Source organism: Andrographis paniculata, unplaced genomic scaffold, assembly GCF_009805555.1.
Source record: "Andrographis paniculata isolate CXL003 unplaced genomic scaffold, ASM980555v1 Contig12END, whole genome shotgun sequence".
Taxonomy (NCBI): Eukaryota; Viridiplantae; Streptophyta; class Magnoliopsida; order Lamiales; family Acanthaceae; genus Andrographis; species Andrographis paniculata.
The window spans coordinates 5,668,490-5,695,659 of record NW_026137402.1 but is presented as its reverse complement, the minus strand read 5'-3'; the positions used below and the strand labels follow the sequence as shown (position 1 = coordinate 5,695,659).

Sequence of the window (27,170 nt, the reverse complement as noted above, 5' to 3'; positions counted from 1 at the left end):
AAATATACTACGATATGAATTATTTTTATATAAAGCATGAAATATACATATATTTTAAAAAGGAACATTAATATATACGTATATATTATTTAATGAGTTTTTAAAAGTTTAAAATGGTAAAAAATTTATTTTAATTATTTTAAATGGACACTGTCCTTTTTTTTTTTTCGAATATTTCCTGCAATGAATTCCCTTAAAATTTATTCAAAACTATATACTAATTAAATTGCGATCACACGAACATTTCCATTTGAACTTTGAAGCAAATTTACAAGAGCAAAAGGACAAACAAAAGAATCTTAACGAATAGTAATAATAATAATTTAAAAAATATATATTAATAAATTAGTAATATAATTTTATTTATATTATTATTATTTTAAAAAAAGAGACATTTGAATTATAGAAAAATTATATAAATCCATGAATAAAGTGAAAAATGTACATATAAGCGTGGAACCATTTATGTGTCCCACCACTACATTCTCGAAATTAATATTTTGGTTATTATTTTTGGGAAAAAGTGAAAAGTAGAAATTGCTTTGAATCACTCTTGACTCATGTAATTTTATTTTATTTTACTTTTGTATCTTACTTTATCATTATTCTTTTCTGTCATATGAATGTTCTTCTTTGCATTTGTCTCAGCATGCTCTGTAATAATAAATAAATAAGGATATTTTAATGATCCGACAAGTTTATTTTTTCGAACAGACACATACAGTTCTTAAAATAATGAAATAAATTTACTGTCTACAAATACAATCTATCAAATATTATGTTTTTAATTTGATATTTTTATTTATTTATTTGTCTTTTATGCTCTGATTTATTTATCTTGGTATAAAATAAGTGCAGTTAGTATCATATTCTAGTACACATTAATGTTATGTTCCTAATGAGTGTACTAAATAATCTTAGAAAAAAAAAAAAAAAAAAGCACGAGGAAGTTTATAGTATTGGAAATTTAAATTTTGTTTAAAAAAAAAAAGAAAGAAGAGAGGAAAAAAAAAAACACAACAGTTCAAAGAAACTTGTAGAAATTTTATAAATTTTTTTGTTACTCTAATAGTCTAAATTATACAGTATATATATTGTGGTTTGTCAAATATAAATATATATTTTTTATTTTATACTAAAATACTAGTATTAATTTTTATATAAATTATAAATACGCCTGAACAAATTCTTAATTCTAGTGAATCCATATGATGGTAAATTTGTCGAAATATTCCAACACATTTTCATTTACAAATAAAATATTAGTATTATATTTTTTATTATTAGAATTTTAAATATTTATAATTAAATGAGACGGTACAAAATAATAGCATTGGGCCAATAATCCGAATTGGGCCAATATTAAGGTTATTTCTTGTTCTTGCCCAAGTCTGTTATCTTATGCTCTAAATTAAATAATTAATTAGGAATTAAATTGCAATAATATACATAATAAAAGTAAATAAATCAATAAATAAATGGCGTGATTTAATAAAATAACCGGTGCCATATTTTACATACTATTATTAATAATCAATTTTTAGTGAAATAATACAGCATAATTATTGGAACCCTAATTTCAAGTAAACTTCAGCCGTCGGGGAAGACGCCGGAATCATTTCTCCTGTTGCCGCCGCCGGCGAGTTCGTGCACGGCGCCGCCCGTCGGCAATGTATCCGCATGCTTTCTTTTCCATTTGCTTCTCGAATCGGCTACTTCCTTCTCGTTCACAAATGACAAAAATCTCTGTATCCTTACCGATCGCGAGCTACTTTGATACGAAATTTCCGATTGGGGAGGTACGTAATCCCTTTTAAACTTGTAGACCGTTTTGCAGAAGAAAATGGCAACGGCGAGCAAACACGCGCAGCCGGAGAGTAGGAAAAGCCCCCAAAAGCTCTTCAATTGAAGCTGTTCCAAGTTCGCCGTGGTCGACGCGCCACACGCGCGCTTGTTCAGCCACTTATCGTGTATCTTCTGGAGCTCGCCGTTCTCCGATAATGTCAGAATCGCCGTCGACATGTCCATCGCCAACGGCGAGTCTCTCAAGAAGGCCTGCAAATTTACAAATTAAAACTATTTTCATACCAAATTGTGAAATTTTTTACTTACAAATCCCCATCCACTCTTTGTGAATTCTTGCCCAACAATCTGATACTTGCAGTAGGTTGCAAGGAATAGCTCAACGTAGGGACGTTCGTCAACGATCGCGGCGATCCTGCCGGAGTCCAGAGCGGCGGCGTACTCCTCCGGCGAGCCAAGAGAGATGAGTCTCGATTTCGCAATGTGGAGTTCTTGAGTTAGGTAGCCTTCGGCGAATGATCCAACTTGGAATCCAATGCGAACGTTGCTCGTGATCAAGGACTCAATGCCTCGGATCGACGGGGCTAATTGCTGCACCGTGAGGATCGAGGTCAAGCTCGCCGTGTAGCTTGACGTTATGATCAGAACAACGAATAGCCATATGATTAGAACCATCCGGCCAAGTGAGCTTCTCGTGTTTTCCCCTGAAACACGATACACATTTTAAAACAGGGGAGTCGAATCAATAGATCAATCGATAGGCGACGTCGATTGGTGCTTACTATGCGAGAAAAACATTGTCGAGAAACCGAACCTGCATGGAGACATGAAGAAGATGCATGAGATTGCAAAGCATTCGAAGTTTTCGATCGATCGATAGAAGCGATAAGTGATCACCATAAGATTGTGATGATCTGTTTCCTCGGCGGACCGCGAAAGTCGTCGTTTATTTTGTGTTCGAGAATCCAGACGACAACCCCGACGATAAGGAAGAACGCTCCGGTGACGAGCCACATCGACGGAGTGAATGGGCGCATAAAGGCCCAAGCGCTCGAGTTCAACTTCCGGATCGGGACAACGACAACGAGGCCGGACTCGATGTACGGCTGGGTGAAGTCAACGAGCTTCGTACGCTCCGTTACAATCGCAATGTCGCCGATTGCCGCATCGAAGACCTGCACATCAAGCAAGATATGATCATTTCCGAACACTCGAAGAACATTACGTTACGCGTAAACTTACGTTCGAAGTGATCTTCGTCACCAGCTCCGTGTAGTTAGGATTCTCGCGGTTATCTCCGAACAAGATGAACTCATACGGTGCCGCGTAAGGAAGCAAGTTTACGGCTGCGAGGAACACATCGATCGAATATCCGCGGATTTCGTTCGTACTCTCGTCCATCGACACAAACGCCTTGTAACTCACCCTCTCCGGGATACCGATCCTTAAACGTCGCCCGCTGTGAGGAAAAACCCATCCTCTCGGCTTGACCGTCGTTCGCCCCGGCCATATAACGCTCCGTAGTTTCTTATCAGTCCTCGATCGATTAGCCCCCCCGGCGCAAAGTGTCTCCGGCGACTCGATGGAGAGGCCTGAGCAATTAGTCCAGTAGCCTATTTGCTTGTAGCCTCTCCCGACGATGTTCAAAACGTCGTAAGACGGCTGAATGATGGACTTATGATCGTCGAACGCAATGCGCCCGGCCAATCCCGTGCTATTTGTTCGAAGTATGATGTCCAGCACCTTTTCTCCTTCGACGAACCGGCTTAACGAGCCAAGATCCAACCCCCCGGCCGTTGCGCCTTTAAAATTCGATTCATTCGAAAAGGATATGATCCCGCCATGGTCCATAAACGTCTTGACAGCATCGACGATCATCCACACCGTGTCGTAAGCGTACAAACCGTAAGGATTCAACCCGACGTAATCCGAGCCATCGCTCAACTTGTGCCATCGTGACGAGAAAGCCTTCTTCCTGTCCGAATCCGGCGTGTGCGGCCTAAACGTGATGACGCCTTGGATAGTTTCCGCAATCTCGAAAGAAACGCGGGTCGAATCCAACACCGTCGACAGCCAAGCTGTGGCGATCCAAACATATCCCCTGTCCATCATGCCGAGCCGCTGGGCCGTCTCGAGCACAAGGAGGCCGACAGAGGCGAAGGCGTGGACGATGATCACTCGCGACTCCATCAGCGAAATCTTAACCAACTCGCGCATAATTTCGTCGCTCGTGGCTAAGGTTCCCGGCGAAAGCAACGCTTTGTAGGTGATTCGACAACGCCTTTCGGCTAATTTTTCGCCTAGAGCGATTATGGTCCCCATATTTTGTTCGTCGTCCGGGTAGACGACGACGACCTCTCTATATCCGTAGTAACTCAACACGTCGGCTACGGCGATCATTAGGAAAAGATCGTTGGGAGCGGTTTGGACGAAGTACGGGTACTGAAGAGACGCGAGGCTCGGATCCAACGCCGTAAACGACAACATCGGAACGTGAAGCTCCTTGGCGAGGTGGGCGAGGATGTGAGCCATCCCGGAGACTTGTGGACCGATAATCGCAACGGTTTTATTCCCCATGTACTGCAAGGCTGTGTTGAAACCAGAGAATTAGTCGATTTTATACAGCATTTGTTGTTTATAATAATAATAATAAATAATAAATAAATAAAACAGTGAAATTAGTCGATTCGAATACCTCCGATTATGCTGAGGAAGCTGCTGTAGTTGGAGTCGTGCATCGAGAGAACGAGTTTGTGGCCTCGAAGAATTCTGGGATCCGAATTGACATCTTCGACTGCGGCGTTCATTGCGATCTTGGCGACTCTGCCGTTGATCGTGCCGAATGAGAAAATGGCCCCGACATGAATGGTATCGGGGCTCGGACTCCGAGCCCCGACGTCGACGTCGTAAGCTCCTCCGATTAGTAGCAGGGAGAGGAAGAAGAAGAAGAAGTTCATTGTGGAAAGCATAGTTAGTTAAACACAAGGCTGCAGAGTGAAGAAGATGAATGGTGTTTCATGGTACATTGATATGTAGAGTGAAAGGAATTCTGGAAGATAGCTTTTGATGGAGTTAAGGATAGGATTGTTTGCCTGGAATTAAACAAGTTTGGTTAAATGGCAAATGTATAGTACATTTGGACCATGTGTTTTATTTAATTTATATATTTGTTGTTAGTTGACTAACTATATTATGTGTCCGTACAAGATACACTCTTTTTTTTTCTTTTTTTTTTTAAATTTTTTTATTTTTTTTAAATGATGCGGAATCCGCAGCAGCTATTCGAAAGTAGATACTAGGTAAACTTTCGGTCACCTAATACCCTACAAATTAGGCCCGACGGGACAAGATACACTTATATATATATGCTATTGAACATTCTGTTGAATAGATAATCTCGAATGAATGAAAATATGATGAAATTGAATTCCGCATGGTATACACGATCTTGGATATATGTTGAGTCGTTTAGATTTTCTTTCCTTATACGATCTTTCGACCCTATTAACGCCCCGGGTTACACGAAATTTGTACGATGATAAAACAAAACAACATTCGAATTTTAGGCGAAAAATTGAGCAAGTAAATTATTTGTGCATTAAGAATATATTTTCCAAAATCCTGAAGAAAGAAGAATTCTGAGAGTATTGTGCCGGTGACTTTTTGTTAATGTTTGTGTCTCTTTCTTATCTCTCTTTTCTCTATGCTTGAAGATTAAATGCCTCATTTGAAAATAATAATTTTTAAACAATATGTAATATAATTTTCACCTTCATTATATTATTTCACACTTCGTTCAATATCGTATAGGCATTCTTGAACGCGCATCCTATGCGACCCTTCTCGAAAATAGCTCGATAAATCCAATAACAACAAAATAACCAACACATTTTTAGTTATATAGACCACTAAGGGCATATATCGTTATTATCTCGTTGACTATATAGTATACATGCATCATGATGAACTAACCCTACCTCATGATGAAAAAAAAAAAAAAAAAAAACCTTACTTGATGATACTCTTTTCATTCTCGTGTAATATGAATGATGCACCAAGGTATGAATGTAAGCTATATGCAAGAATATACTAATGATTTGTTTACTTGATTTTCAATTTTATATTTTTATTTTAAGTTTTGATTTTAATGTTAATCGAGTCCGCATGAATTTTTTTTTGAATTTTTTATTTTTAAAAAAATAACACATACTAATAGAGTTCGTGTAAGACTTATAATATGTAAATTTTTTCTTCAAATATTCTAACATTAGCACCTCGGTTTGTACTCCAACACTGACCAACTTTGAGGGCTTCAATTCTTAAAAATTCTTAGACAAGAATGGTTGTGGTCGCAGTCGCAGTCGTGGTCATGTCCGGGCCACAACATCTAGTGGGATGGATCATATGAAGACACACGCATGCAGCAAAAGAGAAAGGAATGGACATTAATGCAATATTTGTTTTGTTAAGGATACAGCTGAGAATAGCTACGGTGCTATAATTGAAACGTTATCAGCACATAAAATATAAACTGTTAATAAATAAACAAAATACAATATGTGGTTTATAGATAATTGTTATCATGTATTATGTACTCTTAGTCATATTTCGTATATGTATTATATGAATATATATTTTTGTGCTGATATCATTGGTGTAAACTATTATCATATTTTGTTAGTTAATATATTGTATTTATATCAACGGCGCTGTGCTAAACAGCACATCGTGTGCTATTAGACAGTACATAATATTATTATAAACAACACACTGTATATGTTAATATAATACAAATACAATATATGGACAAAACACACATCTTATAGTCTCAACAACACACAATATTACTACAGACAAGACAACGCATTGTATATGTTAATATAATACAAATATAGCACGTGAACTAACAACACATGCAATGGTCTCATGCAACACACAACAAAATAATTGATTTTTAGCACATGACATACTTGTTATTATTAAAAAAAACAACACGTACCTTTATTATACACAACATATGTTGTGTGTAATACTAATGTGTGTTGTTTGTATATATAACGCGTATTGATGTGGAAAAATCAACAAATTAATACTATAATCATCCCTTAATATATTGTATTTATGTTGTGTGTAATACTAATGTGTGTTGTTTGTATATATAACGCGTATTGACGTGAAAAACCAGCAAATTAATGCTATAATAATCCCTTAATATATTGTATTTATTTTAATATATATATATATTGCACTATTAATTTATATTTTACTCCTACGTGTCTATAATTCATGTAGTATGAGTACATGTTGAATACTCTCATCTAAATGTTAAATGTTAATATGACTGTTAACTAATTATGTTGTGTTGGGCCATGGGTGTGTTCTTGTTTATCTCCATCTCCATTTACATGTATACATGTTTTTCATTTATCATCATCAATTTCCATGGAAATGGACAACTCGACCCACTTGCCCATGCCCACACCAAGTGGAGGAATACATTGTACAAGCATATAAAAACATTTAAATTAATTATATAATTGATTAATAGACAGTAGTATTTGTATTATCATGACTAGTAGTACAATGAATGGAAAGGGGCAGTCACTCAAAGAGTCTGAAACTGTAACCACTTGGACAAGACGACCTACCGCACATTGCCTCATCCCTTATTCAGTACTCCATTCGTTTCATTTTCAATGGAAATTTTTCCATTTTGGTCTGTATCACTTATTTTGTCATTTTTTAAAAAAAAATAATTATATATTTTAATTTTATTTTTAAAATTTAATTTATAATTTTTTTAATTTTAATTATATAATTAATTATTTTAATTTTAATCTTAATATATAATTATTTTTATTATATAATAATTATTTTTAATAATATATTTTTAATTATTTATTAATTATACCTAAATTCTCGCGTGTAATACGGACAAAATATCGGGCAAGAGGGAGTACTACTACTACTATTTCACTATTTCTTATGCCTTAATCATTACACTACTACTGTAGTAGTGGTAAGACTTTAATATTCTACTTGTAGGGGTACTTTTGGTTTGCTTGCTATTGGAATACAGATAATTGATATTCCTCTTTCCTAACTAAATAAACAAATTTAAAATGATGTGACAGTGGAATTTAAGGGTGTGTTTCCTTCCAAGGTTTTCAAGTAATTTGTGTTTGAGTTTTATTTTTATTTGAATTTTGAGATGAGTTTGAATTTTGATATATATTTTTTTTGTTTGAATTTAGTTGAAGTTTGAGGAGTTTTGATATGTATTGATTTGATAGGTATGAATATAATAATATAAATATGTATTAAATTGTATAATTTAATTATAAATTTATATTATATCTACATATATATATATATTTTTAATTTTGTATTTAATTATATTATAAAAAATTATTTTCTACAAAATAATATATATTATTTATATTTTATTAAATTATAATTATCATAATTTTTTTTTTTACATTTATAATTAAAAAAAAAAAAAAAGGGAGAGAGAGCCTCCAAACCCGCTTCAGCCTTTTGGGCTGGATTACTGTTCAGTGTTTGCACACTGATCCGGCCCAAAACTGTTTATACAATGATTCAGTCTAAAATTGGGCCGGATAAACACACTCTAAGTAAATGGATTATTAGATTATTTATATTAATAATGTAAATATATTTCGGTCTCAATAGAGTTATCTCCATTCCAAGAGTTGTTTTGTTTTTTTATTTTCGTCAGTTTTAAAACAATTGTCTGATTTTCTTATTTAATAATGGTATCCCCATTTTATAAAAATTATTATTACTTTTTCAAACTACCCTTAATTATTATCAACATAGATTAAGTGTTGAATCCATAAAAATTAGCACTGCTGGTAATAATCATAACCTTTAATCTTACTTACTTTTGTATAATTATGATTATAGATGCAAAATTAGTGGCTGAGATTATATTCAACAATGCTGAATTGAAATATAATCTCAGCATATGATTCATAACTAATTATTATTTTAACTTACTTTTTAAAATTATTAAAAAAAATTATTTTAATCTTTTATTTCGTATTTTATATCTACTTTTAATTAAATATTATATTCAGTCCCAATAAGACATTGTTTTTTTTTTTGAACGAAGGGAATATTTTTTAGAGAGTTCATTAAAAAAATTTTACACTTTTAGAATGTTTTTCAAGATACGTGCATAGACAAAATGTGCTAGAAAAAAAATTAAATAAATAATAATTGTGTTAGATCTACGAGTTTTGATTTCACAAAATATTTTTTACACTTCAAATTTTAAATTTTTATTATTTGAATATATATTTTTTTCAAAAAATAAATATAGAGCTTATATAGTAAAAAAAATTCGGTTTAGATCAAAAGAAAAAGACCCTGATCTACCATCCAACTGAGAATAACCATTTTCCATATATATTGGGCTGTCAAAATTCAATGAAAAGTTGTACCTAATTGCAATGTAGCGCATGTATATTAAAATCAAATAAATAAAAATCAGAGCTCTGTTCAAATTCCCATTAAATTTAAATTATGTAACTAACTGCAAAATTAACAAAATCAAGAATGTGGATATGAAATTCAGGGCTTACTTATGATTTTGTGCCCATAACCTGAAATTTATCGTAGAACTTGCCGACAAGTGTTAAAATTTTAAATTATCTAATATAATTAAAAATATATGTATTAAATATGATAACTTTTTTTAAAAAAAATTAATTCAATAATAATAAATAATATAAACAAAGTAAACTTGGGCAAGACACTTGACTCTCTTGAATAAGAATTTTTTTAAAATATTAATATTTGATATAATATTTTAAACATGACATTATTTTTTAAAAAAAGAATTCTACAGCAGCTTAGCTTTATTAAGGAGTACATTATTCGTAACGCAAGGGCACATAATACATTACTATACGCAGTTTCCAGTTATTTAATTAAATTAAAATTAAAGCTCCTGTCTGCCGGCGCCGGAAATGGTAGCAACGTTCTCGCCGGCGGAAGCAGCCTTGTCATCGGCGGCGATGGTGATCACTTTGGGCTCCTTCTTCTTTTCCCCTTGGGACAATTTGGGAATGGTGATTCTCAGCACTCCCGCCTCCATGCGAGCCTTCACCTTCTCCATGTCCGCGTTCTGCGGCAGCCGGAATTGCCGCCAGAATTTTCCGACGGTGCGCTCCACTCTGTGCCACCGGTCGTCCTTCTCCTCCGCCTCCTTCTTCCGCTCGCCGGTGACGCTCAGGACGCGGTTCTCCTCCACCTGGATCGTGACATCGTCTTTGGTCATGCCGGGGACGTCCAGGGAGATCTGATGCTCGCCGGCGGTCTCGCGCCAGTCGGCCCGGGCCAGGGCCAGGCCGGTCGTGTCGTCCGGCGCGGCGGCGCGTGGGATGGAGAGCGGGGAGTGTTCCAGAATCTTGAAGGGGTCCACGTCGGAGGGGAACATGGCGTCCCAGAGGGAGCGCGTGTACGGCACGAGGGCGGTGGTCATTGTTGGGAAGAGGAGGAAGAGGAGAGCCGAGAAGACGGCGGCGGCGGCGGTGGAGAGGCGTCTTGTTGATTTGTCAGCCATGATCGATCGATGATATTTCTTGATTCTTGATTCGAGTTTGCTGTTAACTGTATAGCTGCTGCGTCTGTATGTGTGTGTATATATATGTATGTATGTATAGATTTTGGAGTGAGAGAGAGGGAGGAGGGTGTAGGTGGTTCTAGAGAGAGGGATGGGGGATTCTGGAAGTGTCGGGAGAAGCGAAGACGATGCTCGTAGGTTGTAGGAGACTCGTTAAAATAATAATAATTTTTTTGTTTGATATATAATCTTGTGTTTTAGAAATACAATTTTATATTTATTGATGTAGTATATTGTTTTTATTATTATTATTATTATTTATTGTAACTTTACTTTGTGTTGTGCTAATAAATTTTCTATTTTAAAAAAGATTAACATAGTAACTGACAAATAATCTCACAAGCACTAGATGCGTATTCTAGAATTAATTGTTGAAAGGACTCAAAGTACTTTTTGATACAAATATTATCTCTAATAACTAAATATTTATTTGCTTTTTTACATAATTTTAAAAATATTAATATTATATTAGAATATAGTAGGAATAAAGTAAAAATGACTAAAATAATCTTATTAGTACGTGTGATATAAATGTAATGACATTTGTGTAATATATTGTAAGTTGTAAGAGTATTTGTAATGTTAGGTAGATAGTACCGTTATTAAAAAAAGAAATTGATACTTTGTTATGGGATGAACTAAAATGAAAAAATGAATACTTTGTAATGGGATGGAGTGAGTATATGAAATTGTCAGCCGCTACAATATTGAATTTAGCACTGTACTGAACATAACATGGTGCGTTGTTTGACAGCACATGATATTACTACATGCATACAACACACTATATATATACAATATTATACAAATACATCATATGAACAAATAACACATATTATAGTCTCAACAACACATTGTGTGCATACAATATTATTACCGATAATACATTGGATATGTTAATATAATACAAATACAACATATGAACTAACAACACATATTATAGTCTCATGTAATACACACAACAGTTAATTTTAGCACATAAATACTCTTTTACATCACACTTATTATTATAAAAAAAAAAAAAAAAAAACAGCACATACCATTATTATAAGCAACATGTGCTGTATGTAATAATATTGTGTGCTGTTTGTACATATAATGTGTGCTGACCTAACCATCCCCCTATGCAATTATGTAAAACTTTAAACATGTTAGAATTTTGAACTCCATAAATGGAACAATATGCTTAAGTTAGATAAGCATGTTTATAAATGCAACTGACATGTTTAGGTGAAGATATTATTGTATTTCTTCTCGAGCTCAAATGGCATTTTACCTTACAAATTTGTTATTGCAATGTAGAATTTCTATCGTTAATTATTCATGAATATTATTGGAGTATATTAATTTAACCAATGTCATATCTAATATACATGCTGAGAATGATTTAGGAGGGGTGGACATTATTTTCATTACACTTCAATTTTTGAAAACATAAATTTAAAGTAAACAATTTTCACATTTTACAAGCATATCATCAACAAGAACCTCACTTATGACAATTCAAGATGATAATATTTCACATTTATTTACATATCTAAATAAAGGCCCCTATTTATTTCTATCTGGGCCAATAATATTTTTTCGTTTTTGAATGTTACAAACAAAATAAATTGTTTTTTCTTTTTTTTAAAAAATTATTAAAAACTTAAACTTTCAAATTAAAAACACAATATAATATTTTAAGCAAGTTGCGTAAACAAACTTTAAATTTGTACCCATTTCCTTTGATTTCTAAACTACCTTGTAGTATTAAACTTGAATATGATTTAAACCTTAAATTTTGCCATTATACTATTAGATAAGACAAATAAATGGATATTATCAATTTACCGTGCAATCATCATATGTATAGCGTTTGGCCCTAATTTCTTTTGAATCGGTTGACGAAAGCGCTGTAGTTGTGAAGCGGCTGTCTGTCCGACGAACTACCCACCAAATCCCTTTCTCAAATTTGATACCCCTTTTCCTTTTCAGGTGGCGGGTATAAGTACTGCTACACTCCCTGCAACCGCAATTCATCTTTATCCAAATCCTCTTTGCTTCTGTGTAAGAAAGATTAATTAATCCATCGCTTTTTTTGGGGATTCTACTGTCGACGCCACTCTTACTGTGAAACCCACTTCGAAATTCCGCTGTTAGTGTATGCCATACGCGAAACCGGCCAGCGGCGGAGGCACCGGCAGCAGCGCCAGTCATGTCCGCGATGCTGCGTCACTCTACGTCCAGGGTACGCCGCATAGCCGCCGCCACGACGGTGGCCGTGCTTTGTTCAAGGACGGCCCCAATAGCGCATTCCTCAGCTCTTGATTGCTTACCGGCGGCACACCATGCCCTATTTCCCAGACCTTGGAAATTAGGGTTCCAGGAGCGGCACAAATGGGACGGGAGCTCGGACAATTATGATCAAATCAGGGCCGAAGTCAATTGTCCCCGCTGCTCCAAGCCTATGACCGTGCTCTTCTCCAACCGTCCGCTGTCCATTACCACCGGCGAGCACGGGATTTACCAGGCTGTGAACATGTGTTACCATTGTCGGACGGCGTTTTATTTCCGGCCTTTCAAGCTAGAGCCACTTCAGGGGAGTTTTATAGAGATTGGAACGGTTAAGAATCGGGGAGAGAATTTTAGGGATATGGAGAAGGACGGCGCCGGGAGAGGTAGTAATAATGGTGGTAAGATTTGGGAGAAGTTGAGGTCTTACAGTGGGAGTGAGAATAGTGAGAAGACTACCGATAGTGATGCTCACGGAGATGGTGATAGTAGCTGTAACATTGAGGATTCGGAGGGAAGGAGCACATCTTCGGGGGAGGGGGTGGGGAAAGTGGGGAGAGAGCTGCCTACACCCAAAGAGATATGTAAGGCTCTCAATGAATTTGTTGTTGGACAGGATTTGGCCAAAAAGGTTTGACTTTTTACTTGATGTTTGGATGTGATTTCTTGCATTGTTGATATTTGCTAGATAGATTTGCAGTGTTCTTGGCACAGAGTTAATTGTGGTTATAAAATAATTATGCCACTGGTGTGAAAAGAAAAAAGTAAAACTCTATTTCGATCTCCTTGTTGTTTTATTAGTGAAGTGCATTATGTGATTGAACATATTCTTTAGCTCTTAGTTAAGCGTGATGTGAGATATGAATTGATACCAATTCATGTTAGTAAAAATCTGGGTATGTGAAATATGACCAATCTATTAATTTATAAGTACAATAGATAGATTTTTTTAGAAATATCAATGTTTGCAGTTTTCAATTATAGTTTTTGATCCTATTGTTGGAATTGTTTCTGTTGAATGGAAGTTTCGTATCATATGATGTTGTTAACATGTCAGGTGCTTTCTGTAGCTGTTTACAACCACTACAAAAGAATAAACTATACCCTGGTGCATAAAGAGTGAGTTGTGTATCTTTGTACTTAGCTGCTTTGTTACTATTCTGGAGATTTAACTCTGTTTTGTTTATATAACTTTTATTCTTCCAAGTTGTTCAGCATGTGTTATATCAAATTATCAATGATCTGACATTCAAATAAAATAACTTGTGATTGAAATACACTGATGCCACCTTATGTATCGATTTTTTAGTGGATTACTTTCAATTTTTTAGCACTACAAAGAATCTTGTAAAGTTATTATGATACCTGTACCAATTATATTCCTATTGTGGTACTGGATAGATATGCAATGTTCTAGAATAACAGTTACATAATACTGATTTTTGGCACTGGATAATGTGTGATGGGTGCTGACTGGTGATTAAGTTTTATTGGGGTTGGCATAGTTTGCATCAAATTTTGAAATGATTGGTTACTTAGTTTACAACTTGGAAAAAATGGGTACCAAATTGATCATTTGATGGATTTCTTGCTTCTTTCTTTTTTTTTTTTTCTTTTTTTTCTTACTTACTTATATATATATTTATCTTTTATTATGGGCAGGATAGAGGGAAACATAAAGGTTACAATTGATATGTATAGTGTGTTTATGTTTGTACCTGTTGAGTTATTTTTGGATGAACACATTTTATGGACTATCAATTTTGGATTCTGCCTAGCCTTGTTCAAATGGCTTCAAGACCTTTGCCATTGTACTATTAACTACTGTGGGGTTGAGAAATAGACTGCTACCCGGTATCAACTAAAGTATAAAACGGTAATTGGTCACTGTGGTGAAAAATTGATGAAAACGTGGTGGTGTGACTGGTGCAAAGTGATGGAGTTGAACTGGCAGAGAAAGAAAAAGTTGAACCGTGTTCCCTATTTTTGTTGGGCTAATTATTGTCTTTTTTCCTTTCAATCTGAAGAATAATAGGTATCTTATTAGGCAAATATTTTTAGGGAGATTGGTTGCAACAGAATTTCAGTTTGGCCATCCGCGAACGAACTTTGCAAAGGAGCCCTTATGTTTTTTGGGCATTAAATTCTTACCACGTTTGCATTACTCATTTTGATTTCTTGATTCTGCTTTGTCCACACTTTGCTTGGACTGAGACTCCCTCTAAGTTGAAAATCCCTGCTCCCATATTAGACCCGATATGTTACGAAGCAGAAAATTCTTATTGAAGAACATTAAACATGTACGGAAAACATGAATATCTTCTTATCCTGCAAGGATACTCTCTCCCAAGTCCAAAACACTAATTCCGTTATTCAAATCCTTTATAATCCTAAAACACTAACCCTAACACTTGTTTATAGCTTATCTAAGAGTTAATATAAGACCTAAACAATAATGGGCTTGGCCTTAATATTATTATTCCTTGCAGTAACATTTTATTTTGTCATGCAGAAAAGTTCAAATGCAATGCATAGTCAGTCAATTGTTAATTATCCATTTTCATTTTTCATCAGGACAGGTGGAGAATCAGGCCATGCTGAGGCTGAATTGGATTGTTGCCATAATGATTTTGTTGAACTGGAGAAGAGCAATGTCTTGATGATCGGTCCAACTGGCTCAGGCATGCTATTTAGTGTTTTGGCTGTAGAAACAAATAATCTGATCAACTTCTGATCTGCTTCATGTGTTGGAAGCTCTCTTGGGAGGCATGCAAAACCATGGTACATACTATCCTGATTTATTTCTATCTTTGAGTTACAGGAAAGACATTGCTTGCAAAAACACTAGCTCGAGTTGTGAATGTGCCTTTTGTCATTGCTGACGCTACAACACTAACACAGGCAGGTTTGATATAGATTTAGTAATTTGGCTTTTCCTGGAGTACTTGTTAATGTCTTTACAGTGATAATTGCTAACTTTACCAATTCATCGAAGTTCTAATCTCTCTGGGTTGTGTCATCAGGCAGGCTATGTAGGAGAAGATGTGGAATCCATACTGTACAAATTACTCATGGTATGTGATATATAATAGTGGATCCCAGATTCGAAAGGCAGTCTTCAGGGTACTTTCCATATTACGAGGATGTACCCGAAGAAAACATGGCTTGTACCATGTTATATTTTGGGAGAGAATTTACAAGATGTTTATTAATAATGAAAATTAGGGTCTATTTATAGACCTTATACAAATAGAATAAACACAAATAATAATAACAACCTAATCTAGTAGATATGACTAAATAATAACAATTTAATCTAATAGATATGCCTAAATAATAGCAATAATCTGATAAATATGCTTAAATAATAACTACCAAATTTAAATAATATCATTCAAAACATCTATCTAAAATATATCTCATCAGTTTTCTTATATTAACAATTTCCTGCTTGCACTTCTATGAAGATTTTACATTGTATCCTTGTAGTCATTAGAAAAGAGGGAATGGTTGTGTCATAGCCAGTGAAGCTTGCCTGTGTTCTGTTATGTTTAAAAGTAAATAGGTTTTCTATTTGTGCAACATTAATAAAACTCAAGATTCATGTTTCACTTCACACATCTGTTTTCAGCTGTAGATGTTTTTTTACAATGTTGTTGGACAGAGTCCAGACAAAGGATGAATAGGAATATTTAATTATAAACAAGAAAGGAAAGAATCTCCTCCGTTTTGTTTTCTCTTGCCTTTGAAATTGTTATTATGACTCTTCTTTCTTATATTAACTAACTGAACTGTGTTGAAGTATTGTGGTGCATGTGAACAGAAAGAAAAGATGTAGGAGGCAAATAAGAGAAGTTCATTGAAAGCTGAATGCGTAAATTTCATCTGGAACATGATTCTTGAAACATTGTCCCTTGAAATGCATATGATTCAGTTTGTTTGAATCTTTCCTAGGATCTTGAAGTGAAAAATGGCAGTAGGGAATATTTAATTACTTGTTTACTTTTCTTTCTTCAAAATTCCAGTAAAATATATTGGCTTCTTATATGTTTGTTCCAGGCCGCAGATTTCGATGTTGAAGCAGCTCAGCGAGGAATTGTATATATAGATGAAGTTGACAAGATAACTAAGAAGGTATGGCAGATGTTTAGCACAAATGAGTTGAATGTCATGGGATCAGGATCTTTATTTATTTATTTCATTAATTTTTTGTTTCTGATTTCAGAATGAAAGTCTGAACGTTGGTAGAGATGTTTCTGGAGAAGGTGTTCAACAGGCACTACTGAAGATGCTTGAAGGAACTGTGAGTTATTCATTTATCAAGCTGTTCTTATCCTGTGGATTTTATCAAATATGGGTTGATAAGAATAACCACGTCCTTATATTTTTAGATTGTCAGTGTTCCTGATAATAGAAGTCCAAGGCATTCACGTCGTGACAACATTCAGGTATGTAGAACCTGAATGTTTCTTTATGACAAATTTAAGCTTGTTTGTTATTTTTTTTAATCATTACAACAATTGGCAGATAGATACAAAAGACATCCTATTCATCTGTGGTGGTGCTTTCGTGGATTTGGAGAAGACAATTTCTGAAAGGTAGTGAACCAATGCTAAACAATGTTTTGCGTTTGTTAACCTTTAACTTCCTTATCATTTTGTTTTAGACGACAAGATTCCTCTATTGGTTTCGGAGCTCCCGTCCGTGCCAATATGAGAGTAAATGGATTAAATTTAGCTGCAGCCTCAACACTACTGGAACAGGTGAGTTGTTATTGAATCATGTCGAAGATTATATATCTTATTTAACTTGGTACAATTCATTAACAATAAATAACCTGTAATTTATTTCCTGTATAAAATCAGAAATTGTCTTGAAGTTTAATTTTCCATTGCAGGTAGAGAGTGGTGACCTTACTGCATATGGGCTTATACCTGAATTTGTTGGGCGGTTTCCTGTTATGGTGACATTATCGGCTCTGGATGAAAGCCAACTTATTGAGGTATTCCTACCGTTTGTCATTTGGTACCTTGGAGGATCTATTTCTGCATATGGTGTTAGTCTTGAGACTCTAGGCTCGATCTTTCAGAATTAAACTCGCGCTTCATAATTTATTGGATTGGTGATCATTCTTTTGCTGTTCATTTCCAATTTTTCGCCCTTAATAGGGTCTGTGTTAATCAGATAAAACCTTCCCTCCTGTATCCAATTTTTCCTGTTAAAACATTCGTATTATCTGTAAGCTATTCTGGTTACCGATTAGTTTATTTATTTATTTAATCTTAAAATCGTATCTTAGGTTCTTACAGGGCCAAAGAATGCTCTCTGCAAACAATACAAGAGGATGTTCAGCATGAACAATGTAAGCCATGATTTGAAAAACTGTAAATTATTTTCACCACATCTAACATCAATGTACTTTTTGTCTTCCATTTATTTTCAAAATGAGTATCAGATGGCTCTTCTGTCTTCTTACCTAGCATTTAAAATCAGGTCAAATTGCATTTCACTGATGGTGCCATGAAATTAATTGCAAAAAAAGCAATTTCCCGGAACACTGGTGCGCGTGGCTTGAGATCCATATTAGAAAATATTTTAACTGAGGCTATGTTTGAGGTATGATGCACCTGATACTGGCCATTTTAATTGTTACAATTATTCCGTAGTATATTCCTGTACTTCTGCACACAATGAGCCAATACTCTGGGGGTGAAGTACCCAATAGCTTGTAGATTGACAAAATTATCGAAACTCTTTAACTTGACTTTGATGGTTCATAGGCTTCCCTGGTGACGGTGAGACTCTTTTACTTAGTTAAAGATTTTAAAAGCAAGACACAGAATCCCTTCATGTAGTAGGAAAATTCTTGAATTAAATATTGCGGAAATTTCACATCTATAATGGTTATATTTATCATTGCAATATATGCTTGCATTTCAGGTTCCAGGTACAAAATCCGGAGAAGATCATATTGACACAGTTTTGGTCGATGAAGAAGCCGTAGGTGCACCAGATACACCTGGATGTGGCGCCAAAGTACTTACCTCAAACGGGTTGGGAGAACAATCCACACAAACGAAATTAAAACCCACAAACGTACGATCCCTCTATTATCCCTCTGTTCTTTCAAATGATAGTTTTTTGTTGGATTAACTCTACATACCAACATTTCATCTTCTCCGGAGAACTGTTATTTTTCTTCTTACTTACATCCTGGGGCCAATCTCATGAACCTACAATATCATCGCTCGTAGACTTTCTTAAAACCACAGGACTAGCCAATACTTTTATGCGCTACGTGCATTGAGATTGATGGTCTGCATACCTGAATGGCATAGTGTGACCATAAGTATTTCGGGTTTTGAGCAGGAAGAGGAGGCGGCAGTGAAGCCGCGCCCGGTGGTCGATTTGGAGGATTCGTTGCCTGCCGTGAGCCTGTGATGCGATGAGATATTGATGTATTATTTTCCAGGGAGAGCAGGCAGAGGAGGAATGATGTACATATCATATGCACTTCACTTGGTAGCGTTTTCTTGATGAGGTAATAAAAAGATAAATATGTTTTCTTCGAAACTCAAATGTCTTATCACCATTTTTTCCTTCAATGCTCTTGGCCGATTCCCCCCATTGTCTTATTGTTTGTCTTTTATTTCTTAAACATAATATTTACTTATTTTTATCGATTTTAATAAAAGTATACTATTTTTCTTACTTATATATCATATTAAAATATCATTTAAATCAAATTTCAAATTGAAATATAAATCGGACCAAATACACCCTGAGGAGTTGCATAGTAAATAAGTAGAAATTACATTCCAGATAAAAAGAGCCATTGTTATATAACTTCGAAATGTTATAATGGGAATGCAATTAAATTGGATAAGCAACTCAAATTCAGTAATGTGTTTGTTCACTAGGTATTTTGGAATTATACAATTTTCTATAAATATTATTAAAAGTATATAATATACATATAGTAACATAATATATAATATATATTTTATTTATTTAAAAAATTAATAATTCAATACAAAATATTATTTTTTATATTATTAATGCAATTTTTCATATCTAATATAAAAAAATACTTTATCTAAAAATGCAACATAAACAAATCTATATTTTACTTGGATTAAGATTTTGATTTGAACGAATGAGTGTATTTGAGATGACAATATTCATTTTATAATTTAAACAAGGTACTTTTAATAATTCAAAATGATTAATAATATTTTAGTAGCAATATTTTATTTTTGATCAATCAATATTTTATTTTTGGCATATATTAGCATTGCCTAATCTTTAACAATTCATTACTCCCATCATTTTGTAACTCGATGGCCTGTTCTTTTCTATCACAAAAACTTGTTATGAATTTTTAACTAAATTGTTGCGACGGTGATTTATCGAACAATCTCCTTGGAACACCAACAAAGGACCAATTCCTGAAGCGTGGTCAGTTCACATTTAAAATAATCCCTTGACAACAAATAAAATGCATAACACAAAACAACATATGAGACAAGGTGTTTGTTGACCCGATTCGATTATCAACCAATCTACATCCGGGGGATTTCAATCCAGGAAATATTCTACTAATTGATTACAGAGTATAAACAATCATAACTCCTTCAACTCAAACTCCTATTATGGTCTACCTTGAAAAATACCTCCACAGGTTCACGCTGTCACAAACGCATACTGACAACGACCATATAGCAGAGCCGCTCAGAGTTTGATCATCCTCTCCGGTTGGAACTCCTTTAACTCCGATCACCGTCGACCTCTCCGACGGATTTTTGTGTCCAAAACTCATTCAAACTAAGGAAAATCGATATGGATAGAGCGTTAGAACTTCACTTAATATTCTTCTTTCTAAAGTATGGTCTCCAAATCACTCATCACCAATCTTTAACCCTATCCGGTTGAATAAATCACTCGCATTCATGAAATAAAAGATTCTACATTAATTTCTCTCTGCACCGAAATGAAAGGAGTGAGTTTCATGTTTTGACATTTCCTCAAATATTAACTTGGGGAAATTTTCACACACAAATTACTATTTGCTTGGTGTATTTATTATATTATTGTACACATCTGATTTGTTTCTCCAATTTTTTTTATACGATTTCAATATATATGTTTTATCTTTTCACAAAAAATAACATTCAGTATAATTTTTTTTATATATATATTACTAATACAATTTTCTATACTTCAAAAAAAAAAAATCTTCAAATCCAAACACTAAACAAACAATCCATTATCTCTATTCAAATATTGTCATTAATTTTAATTTGAGACATTTTAAAACATTTGCATTTTTATTACACTATTCTCTTTTACTAAACTAAATAGTAGAATTTATAAAATCATTCAAAATAAAAATGTAAGGAGAAATTAGTAGAAAATATTAAAATTAACTATCTAGTTCATAATTAGATAAGGATTTTTGTTTTTTTGAGACAATATATAATTATGGGAATAATTAGAGTGTTGATTAGATTAATCAACACTATACTATTAATACTAATCAATATATAAAATATAATTTGATAGTGTATGTTGTTTGTTATATTTTATACTATTTCCGTCCGACTTTAAAAGCCTCATTTATTTTTTGTGGGTTAATATTTGAATATAAATTATTATATCAAAATCTAGTACAAATTAAACAAAAATTACAAAAATACTTTATTTAGTATCTTATAACACTAATAGAAGGACATTTGTGCAAAAATAAAAAATAAAAAATACAAATACAAATATATTTTTGATGTTAAATACAATAACGCAAAATATAAATATTACCCTTAGAAGTGGACGAAAATAGTATGACATATATCTTATATTGTCAGTTTATAACTAAGATGTCATCGGCACAATAACAATGACATATAATTGCATATAATATGATGTGCAATATATTGTGTAATATATATATATATATATGCATAAATTTTAAGTTAAATGATGCATAAGGGATGGTCGAATTGGTTTGATAAAGTGATTGTAAGATTATGAAATTCAAATATTATCAACATTTTAAAGTTGAGCACGTGATACATGATTTCTTAGTGTGATTACTTAACTGATCTGATTTGCAAATTACTATCTTCTTCGAATGTGGAACTTTTACACAATTGTGTTTTTTTTTTTTTTTTTTTTTATGAGTTTGAAAAAAAAAAAAAATTGGTTTGAATTTGGTATAAAAATGATATTTGATGGGATGTTTTGTAAGAAAAAAAAAATATTTTTTTAAAAAAATGCAGAATTCAATAAATAAAATTTGGAAAAACTCAGCTAAAGAAACATACCCTAAAAAAAATACAAAAATAAAGAATGAGTGATGGATGGATTACTTTATCCAACTAGTTGAAACCAAAAAAAAAAGCACATTTAAGTTATAGGGGGAAGCATGTGAAGGCCATAGGCTTCAAATATCAGATTTGAAGCACACACAAATTCTACTTTTTGAGAAAACAAAAAAACAAAAGCCAATGGTTTGTCTTGTTGGTGTGTCTAGATGTGACACCAATAATATATATATATATATATATATGCACTTATTGGTTTGACATGTATACAGTACACATACATAATATATACACATAATATATACATAATTAATTTATATATGGCAAAAATCTGAGACTCATGCCATTTTCTAATGGACATTTTCATTTAATTTAATTTAATTGGCATTGAATTTGAATAATTAATATTGCGTTAATAAAGCTGTTTAGGCACCATAGTCACTGAAAAACCACCAACTAGGGTTTGAGTTTTAATTTCCATTGATGCACAATACAGCTGAATTGAATTAAGTTGGTGAAGATAGTGGTGAAATGAACTAGGGATGATGGAGGGTTTCTTTGTGAATTAATTTAATAATAATAATATTTGAATATTGATGGGGTGGGGTGGGGGTGGGGGTGGGGGTGGGGGCTAGTGTGTTCATCTTTTGGGCAACACAATGAGAATGAATGTTAATGGTGAAATTAATTAATTTGCAGAGGAATTGAGGAGATCGATCGATCGAGGGGTAGGGTTGGGGTAGGGGTAGGGGGGGTAGGGGCCTCCCAACATGTTCCAGACATGTTTCTTTGGTGAAAAGGTGAATCATTCTCACTCTTCTTTAACACAACACAGCTCCATCAATAAAAATCATGTCCACATTTCTCTCTCTCACTCCCTTTCACAAACACACGTACAGAAGAACAACATATATATATATATATTGTGTATGTATCATTTATGTATATATGTTGGAGTTTCTTTTTCTGAAGGTATATATGTCAAGACAGATGAAATTAGTCAGTTGCACTCAAAGATATATATAAAGATAGATAGATATAGAAAACCAAATAAAGGAGATGCACTACTACTGGACAACTAATTAATATTTGCTCTCATTTACCTTAATATTAAAAATATTTTTATATTTGTATAATTTTTTTTTTATAAATATCCGCATTTTTGTAACTTTTTTTAAATTTATATTATATTTTAATATAATAATTAATATTTAAAAATTAATACGTAAAAAGTAATATTGCTCAAAGAACATACCAATATATATATATCTAGAGAGAGAGAGAGAGCAGAAAGGGCATTAAATTATTTCATTTCCATAATCTATACATACATTTATATATATATATATATGCTGCAATATTCTATCACAATTTTCCTATTGCATGCATGCATGGCTACACTTAATTTTCATTATATATAAATATATATATAAATAAACTCCCCTCAATTACTCTACCCATCAGTACAATTTTTGAATTACAAATACAGAAAAATTACAATTAAAATTATAATCATACAACCTCGTTCAAACGATACACATTATTATTATTAGTACTAACATTAATATCTCCGGCGTCTTTATCTTCGTTCTCCGGCGGAAACGTCGCCGGAATATCCTCCCGGCGGTTCTTGGAATACCATCTCCCCCAAAACAGATAGTTGAGGAAATTTAGAAAGCTCAGCCCCGCCAGCAGCCAATAGAACAAATCCAATCTGTCTTTATTCAGATTGTTGTCCCCCAACCATCCTCCGCCGCCGCCGGCCGGCGACCGCGCCGCTGTAACCTTATTAACGAGCGAGACGAGGACGGAGCTCAAGAAAAACCCAAACGAATACGAACAATAGGTAACGGCGGTGAGAAACGACTGCATCATCATCATCCCCTTCATCGCCGCCGCCTGTTTGTAGAAGAACTCCACCAGGCCGACGGCGGTGAACATTTCCGACACCCCGAAAATCAGGAACTGCGGCGCGATCCAAAAAATCGACAGGCTCCGATTCTCCGAGACGGCGGCGCTCCGCCGCCTGCTCTCCATGACGGCGGCGGCGACCATGGAGAACGTCCCGAGGAACAGGCCGGCGCCGATGCGCTGCATGGCGGTGATGCCGGAGGCGTGGCCGGTGAACCGGCGGGCGAAGGGGACGAAGAAGGCGTCGTAGAGAGGGACGAGGAAGATTAGCAATAAATAAGGTATGGCCTGGAGAGACGCTGGCGGGACCTTGAAGGAGGAGCCGGGGAGGCGGGCGTCCATGGCGGCGCCCTGCTGGACGGAGAAGGTCTGCAACTGGGCGAGGAGCGTGTTGAAGACGATGGTGCAGGCGAAAATGGGAAGCATTGAGATGAGGATCTTCACCTGCTCCACCTGCCCCACGCTGCACAGCCGCCATGGACTCTCCTCCTCCAAGTTCTTGATGCACCCTTTGTTTAGGAATCTGAAAATCAAACCACATCGTACCCTCGATCGTTATTATTTACATACATATATTAAAATAATAATTTAATTAGACATTTGAATATTTATTATAATTGAATTTGATTGGATTTGCTCAGTAGCAAGCACATTAGATGATAGGAATCGATCGGGTGCTGGGGTCCATGGAGCTCCAAAGAAAATCGTGTTCTACCCTCTTTAACAATGTGTATATATTGATCAAATACAATACAAATACATATATATAAATAAAATAGTGGAGTATTATTTATTTATTTATTACCTAAATCTTTGAGTGAGTTGAAGATTGGGGTTGTCAGAAAGATGGTCCTTTTGGTAGTTTCCTTGAAGCATCCGAGGATCAGATGGACAAACCTGCTTTCTCTTTAAAATTGCAGCCACAACCACCTAATAATGGAAACTAAATTATTCAAATAAAAAAATAAATTGAAGTAGATTATGAGCAAGCAAGATGCCAAATCTTCCGACATATCTCAATCTTATAATGCTTAATTAGTTAATTTGTCACATTAATTAATGGTAAGAAATTAAGCAATCCTTTCTTTCTTTTCCCAAGACCATGAATCACAAGACAACACATGTAATTTCTAAATAACCTTATTTTATTCAACAACCCACCCTGCAGGATCATAGATACATATATCTATATATATATGCAGCCATAAGCAAACAGGATCAAACAGTTCCCATCACTAGTACAGAAAAAGCCACAATTCCCACAATCAAACATTTTATTCATAAAATAATACTAATAATATATATATACCTCTAATTATTGTCATAAAAAAAAATAAAAAATTATATATTTATTCTTACCTGAGCAATAGGTGTCAAGATGCTGCCCTGAGGAGGTTTATTCCGGTAGAAAAGCGTGCCGGAGATGAGGGCGATGAGTCCCATGGCCATGGCGGCGGCGGAGACGCCGAAGCCGACGTCCATGCCGGAGTGTGTCTGGACATAGACGAGGAGAGTGAGGGCGAGGAGCTCGCCCACGGAGAAGGCGAAGTAGGCAGCATTGAAGTATCTGGACAGGTTTTTGGATTGCTTAGGGTTGTCCTGACTGAACTGGTCTGCGCCATGGGCAATCATGTTTGGCTTCACGCAGCCGCTCCCCAACGCCACCAGATAAAGGGCAACGAAGAATATCAGGGCCTTGAACCCCGTCGCCTCCTCGCACAACACGCCCGTGTTGGTCATCATCGTCTCGCATTTTGGGGGTTTCAGCTGGGGAAGATGAGCTTGGACCGACAGCAAGATAAAACCCTACAAGGATAATTAATTAATTAGTCAATTGATCGATTTAATTAATTAGTTAGGGATTGATTGATTGATGGATTACGGAGAGCTCGAGAAAGGCGAAGATAAGCATGGTCCAGAAGCAGCCGAGGTGGGAATCGGAGAGGTAGCCGCCGAGGAGGGCGAGGAGGAAGACGGTGCCGACGAAGTTGGTGACTGTGTTGGCTGATTTCGAGAGGGAGAAGTGCATCTCGTTTATTAAGTATGTTATCAGGTTGTTCCCCACTGCTGCTATCGCCATTATCTCGAATCCTTGCACTCCTGCACATGATCCAATCTTAATATCAATATATATATATATAGAGAGAGAGAGAGAGAAACAGACAGACCTAGCACAAAGGCTGCAGCTCTCATTCCGCCATGCTTAAGAGGGTTGGAAGGTCTTCCTCTCCAATCCACAGTCATCATCTCCTCAACTCTTTCTCCCTTCATCATCTCCATTAACACACACTAGTTACAGTCAACACTACTCTCTCTCTCTCTCTCTCTCTCTCTCTCTCTATAAATATATATAACTGCAAGAAGAATCTAAAGGCGACGAGCTATAACTGCGGCAGTTAATTAATATATATATATAGTCCGTATCTAAGGAACTCCTTGGATCCACTCCAATAACTTTCTTCTTATATATATATATATATATGTATGTATGTATATTATCGATCAGAAGTGAAGAGAGGTAGATAGAATAGCATTTGCAGGAATGGTATGGTATTTTGTTTGTTTGTTTATGCTGAATTCAAGGAGAACACTCTCTCCACTTTATATAGGCCTCTCATCTCATCTCTCTCTTTCCAAAAGGTTCTTACCAACAGCCACCACTCCCCCTACCCCCACCCCACCCCCCCTACAATTTTCAACACCACTGCCGCAGCTAATAACTTTCCTTCCTTCTTTCCCCACTTGTGAAAAATTACATCATCACACACAGACAGACACACCATTGTATGTATGTATGTATGTGTATTGGGCTTTCAAGCTTTGGATGAATGGAGGAAGAATGACTTTAACATATATAAATATTAAATATAATAATTAATGGATATTGGATGGTGCCTTTTTTTCTGCCGCCTACCTCGCTCTCTGTGGGTCAATCAATATATTTATATTTAATTAATTTGAAATGTACTGTACATACATATTTGGCTGTCTTTCAACTTCAACGTCGTTCGTATATTATAAATATGTATGTATGTCACAATGCCGACGTGTCTTCACATGCCACTGACACACCTGTTTTTCTTTTTACTTCTCACTAAATTTCTTCTTTTATTTTATATATAAATAAATAACTGTTGATTAGATTCGGGATAAACGTTGGTTTTACGTTTTTGCCAGGAAGGACTGCAGCTCTCTCTCTCTCTCTCTCTCTC

The 27,170-nt window shown here is 34.9% G+C and overlaps 4 protein-coding genes across 8 annotated transcripts; 1 reads left to right on the top strand and 3 right to left on the bottom strand.

The window, feature by feature from the left end:
- Positions 1-1,487: 1,487 nt before the first annotated feature.
- Positions 1,488-4,915, bottom strand: LOC127254279 (glutamate receptor 3.2-like). Its single transcript, XM_051279308.1, has 6 exons — positions 4,499-4,915; positions 3,046-4,391; positions 2,701-2,978; positions 2,586-2,617; positions 2,113-2,507; positions 1,488-2,055 (listed from the first exon to the last, which is right to left on the bottom strand). Exons 1-6 carry the CDS (start codon positions 4,770-4,772, stop codon positions 1,591-1,593), a joined length of 2,790 nt encoding a protein of 929 aa, XP_051135265.1. The 5' UTR covers positions 4,773-4,915; the 3' UTR covers positions 1,488-1,590.
- Positions 4,916-9,593: 4,678 nt separating this feature from the next.
- On the bottom strand, positions 9,594-10,540 carry LOC127254367 (22.0 kDa heat shock protein-like). The gene has a single exon (XM_051279461.1). The coding sequence runs from the start codon at positions 10,391-10,393 to the stop codon at positions 9,770-9,772; it is 624 nt and encodes a 207-aa protein (XP_051135418.1). The 5' UTR covers positions 10,394-10,540; the 3' UTR covers positions 9,594-9,769.
- A 1,771-nt stretch (positions 10,541-12,311) lies between these two features.
- Positions 12,312-19,438, top strand: LOC127254295 (CLP protease regulatory subunit CLPX2, mitochondrial-like). 5 transcript variants are annotated; one of them, XM_051279342.1, is made up of 16 exons: positions 12,314-12,502; positions 12,596-13,358; positions 13,785-13,846; positions 15,302-15,408; positions 15,549-15,632; positions 15,755-15,801; positions 16,787-16,861; positions 16,953-17,030; positions 17,119-17,175; positions 17,255-17,325; positions 17,394-17,490; positions 17,625-17,729; positions 18,027-18,089; positions 18,221-18,343; positions 18,668-18,823; positions 19,097-19,438. In XM_051279342.1, exons 2-16 carry the CDS (start codon positions 12,651-12,653, stop codon positions 19,166-19,168), a joined length of 1,905 nt encoding a protein of 634 aa, XP_051135299.1. In that variant the 5' UTR covers positions 12,314-12,502; positions 12,596-12,650; the 3' UTR covers positions 19,169-19,438. The 5 variants fall into 5 exon arrangements, 4 of the variants coding, with proteins under 4 accessions (XP_051135320.1, XP_051135308.1, XP_051135299.1 ...); XM_051279333.1 differs by having other exon boundaries at positions 12,314-13,358; XR_007839449.1 differs by lacking the exon at positions 19,097-19,438 and having other exon boundaries at positions 12,312-13,358; positions 18,037-18,089; positions 18,668-18,692.
- Positions 19,439-23,329: 3,891 nt separating this feature from the next.
- LOC127254327 (protein NRT1/ PTR FAMILY 4.3-like) lies at positions 23,330-26,539 on the bottom strand. The gene is made up of 5 exons (XM_051279389.1): positions 26,127-26,539; positions 25,841-26,058; positions 25,318-25,764; positions 24,764-24,888; positions 23,330-24,481 (listed from the first exon to the last, which is right to left on the bottom strand). Exons 1-5 carry the CDS (start codon positions 26,236-26,238, stop codon positions 23,560-23,562), a joined length of 1,824 nt encoding a protein of 607 aa, XP_051135346.1. The 5' UTR covers positions 26,239-26,539; the 3' UTR covers positions 23,330-23,559.
- Between the last annotated feature and the right edge of the window lie 631 nt (positions 26,540-27,170).

Bases quoted from the DNA above. Each gene is read 5' to 3' on its own strand.
- LOC127254279 (XM_051279308.1), bottom strand. From the start codon at position 4,772: ATGCTTTCCACAATGAACTTCTTCTTCTTCTTCCTCTCCCTGCTACTA. The intron at 4,392-4,498 runs GTATTCGAATCG...GTTTCAACACAG, and splicing joins CTTCCTCAGCATAATCGGAG to CCTTGCAGTACATGGGGAAT. The intron at 2,056-2,112 runs GTAAGTAAAAAA...GTAAATTTGCAG, and splicing joins CAAAGAGTGGATGGGGATTT to GCCTTCTTGAGAGACTCGCC.
- LOC127254367 (XM_051279461.1), bottom strand. From the start codon at position 10,393: ATGGCTGACAAATCAACAAGACGCCTCTCCACCGCCGCCGCCGCCGTC.
- LOC127254295 (XM_051279342.1), top strand. From the start codon at position 12,651: ATGTCCGCGATGCTGCGTCACTCTACGTCCAGGGTACGCCGCATAGCC. The intron at 15,409-15,548 runs GCATGCTATTTA...TTTGAGTTACAG, and splicing joins GATCGGTCCAACTGGCTCAG to GAAAGACATTGCTTGCAAAA. The intron at 15,633-15,754 runs GTTTGATATAGA...GTCATCAGGCAG, and splicing joins TACAACACTAACACAGGCAG to GCTATGTAGGAGAAGATGTG.
- LOC127254327 (XM_051279389.1), bottom strand. From the start codon at position 26,238: ATGGAGATGATGAAGGGAGAAAGAGTTGAGGAGATGATGACTGTGGAT. The intron at 24,889-25,317 runs GTAAGAATAAAT...TTCCATTATTAG, and splicing joins TCTTGACACCTATTGCTCAG to GTGGTTGTGGCTGCAATTTT. The intron at 24,482-24,763 runs GTAATAAATAAA...TTTGATTTTCAG, and splicing joins CAACTCACTCAAAGATTTAG to ATTCCTAAACAAAGGGTGCA.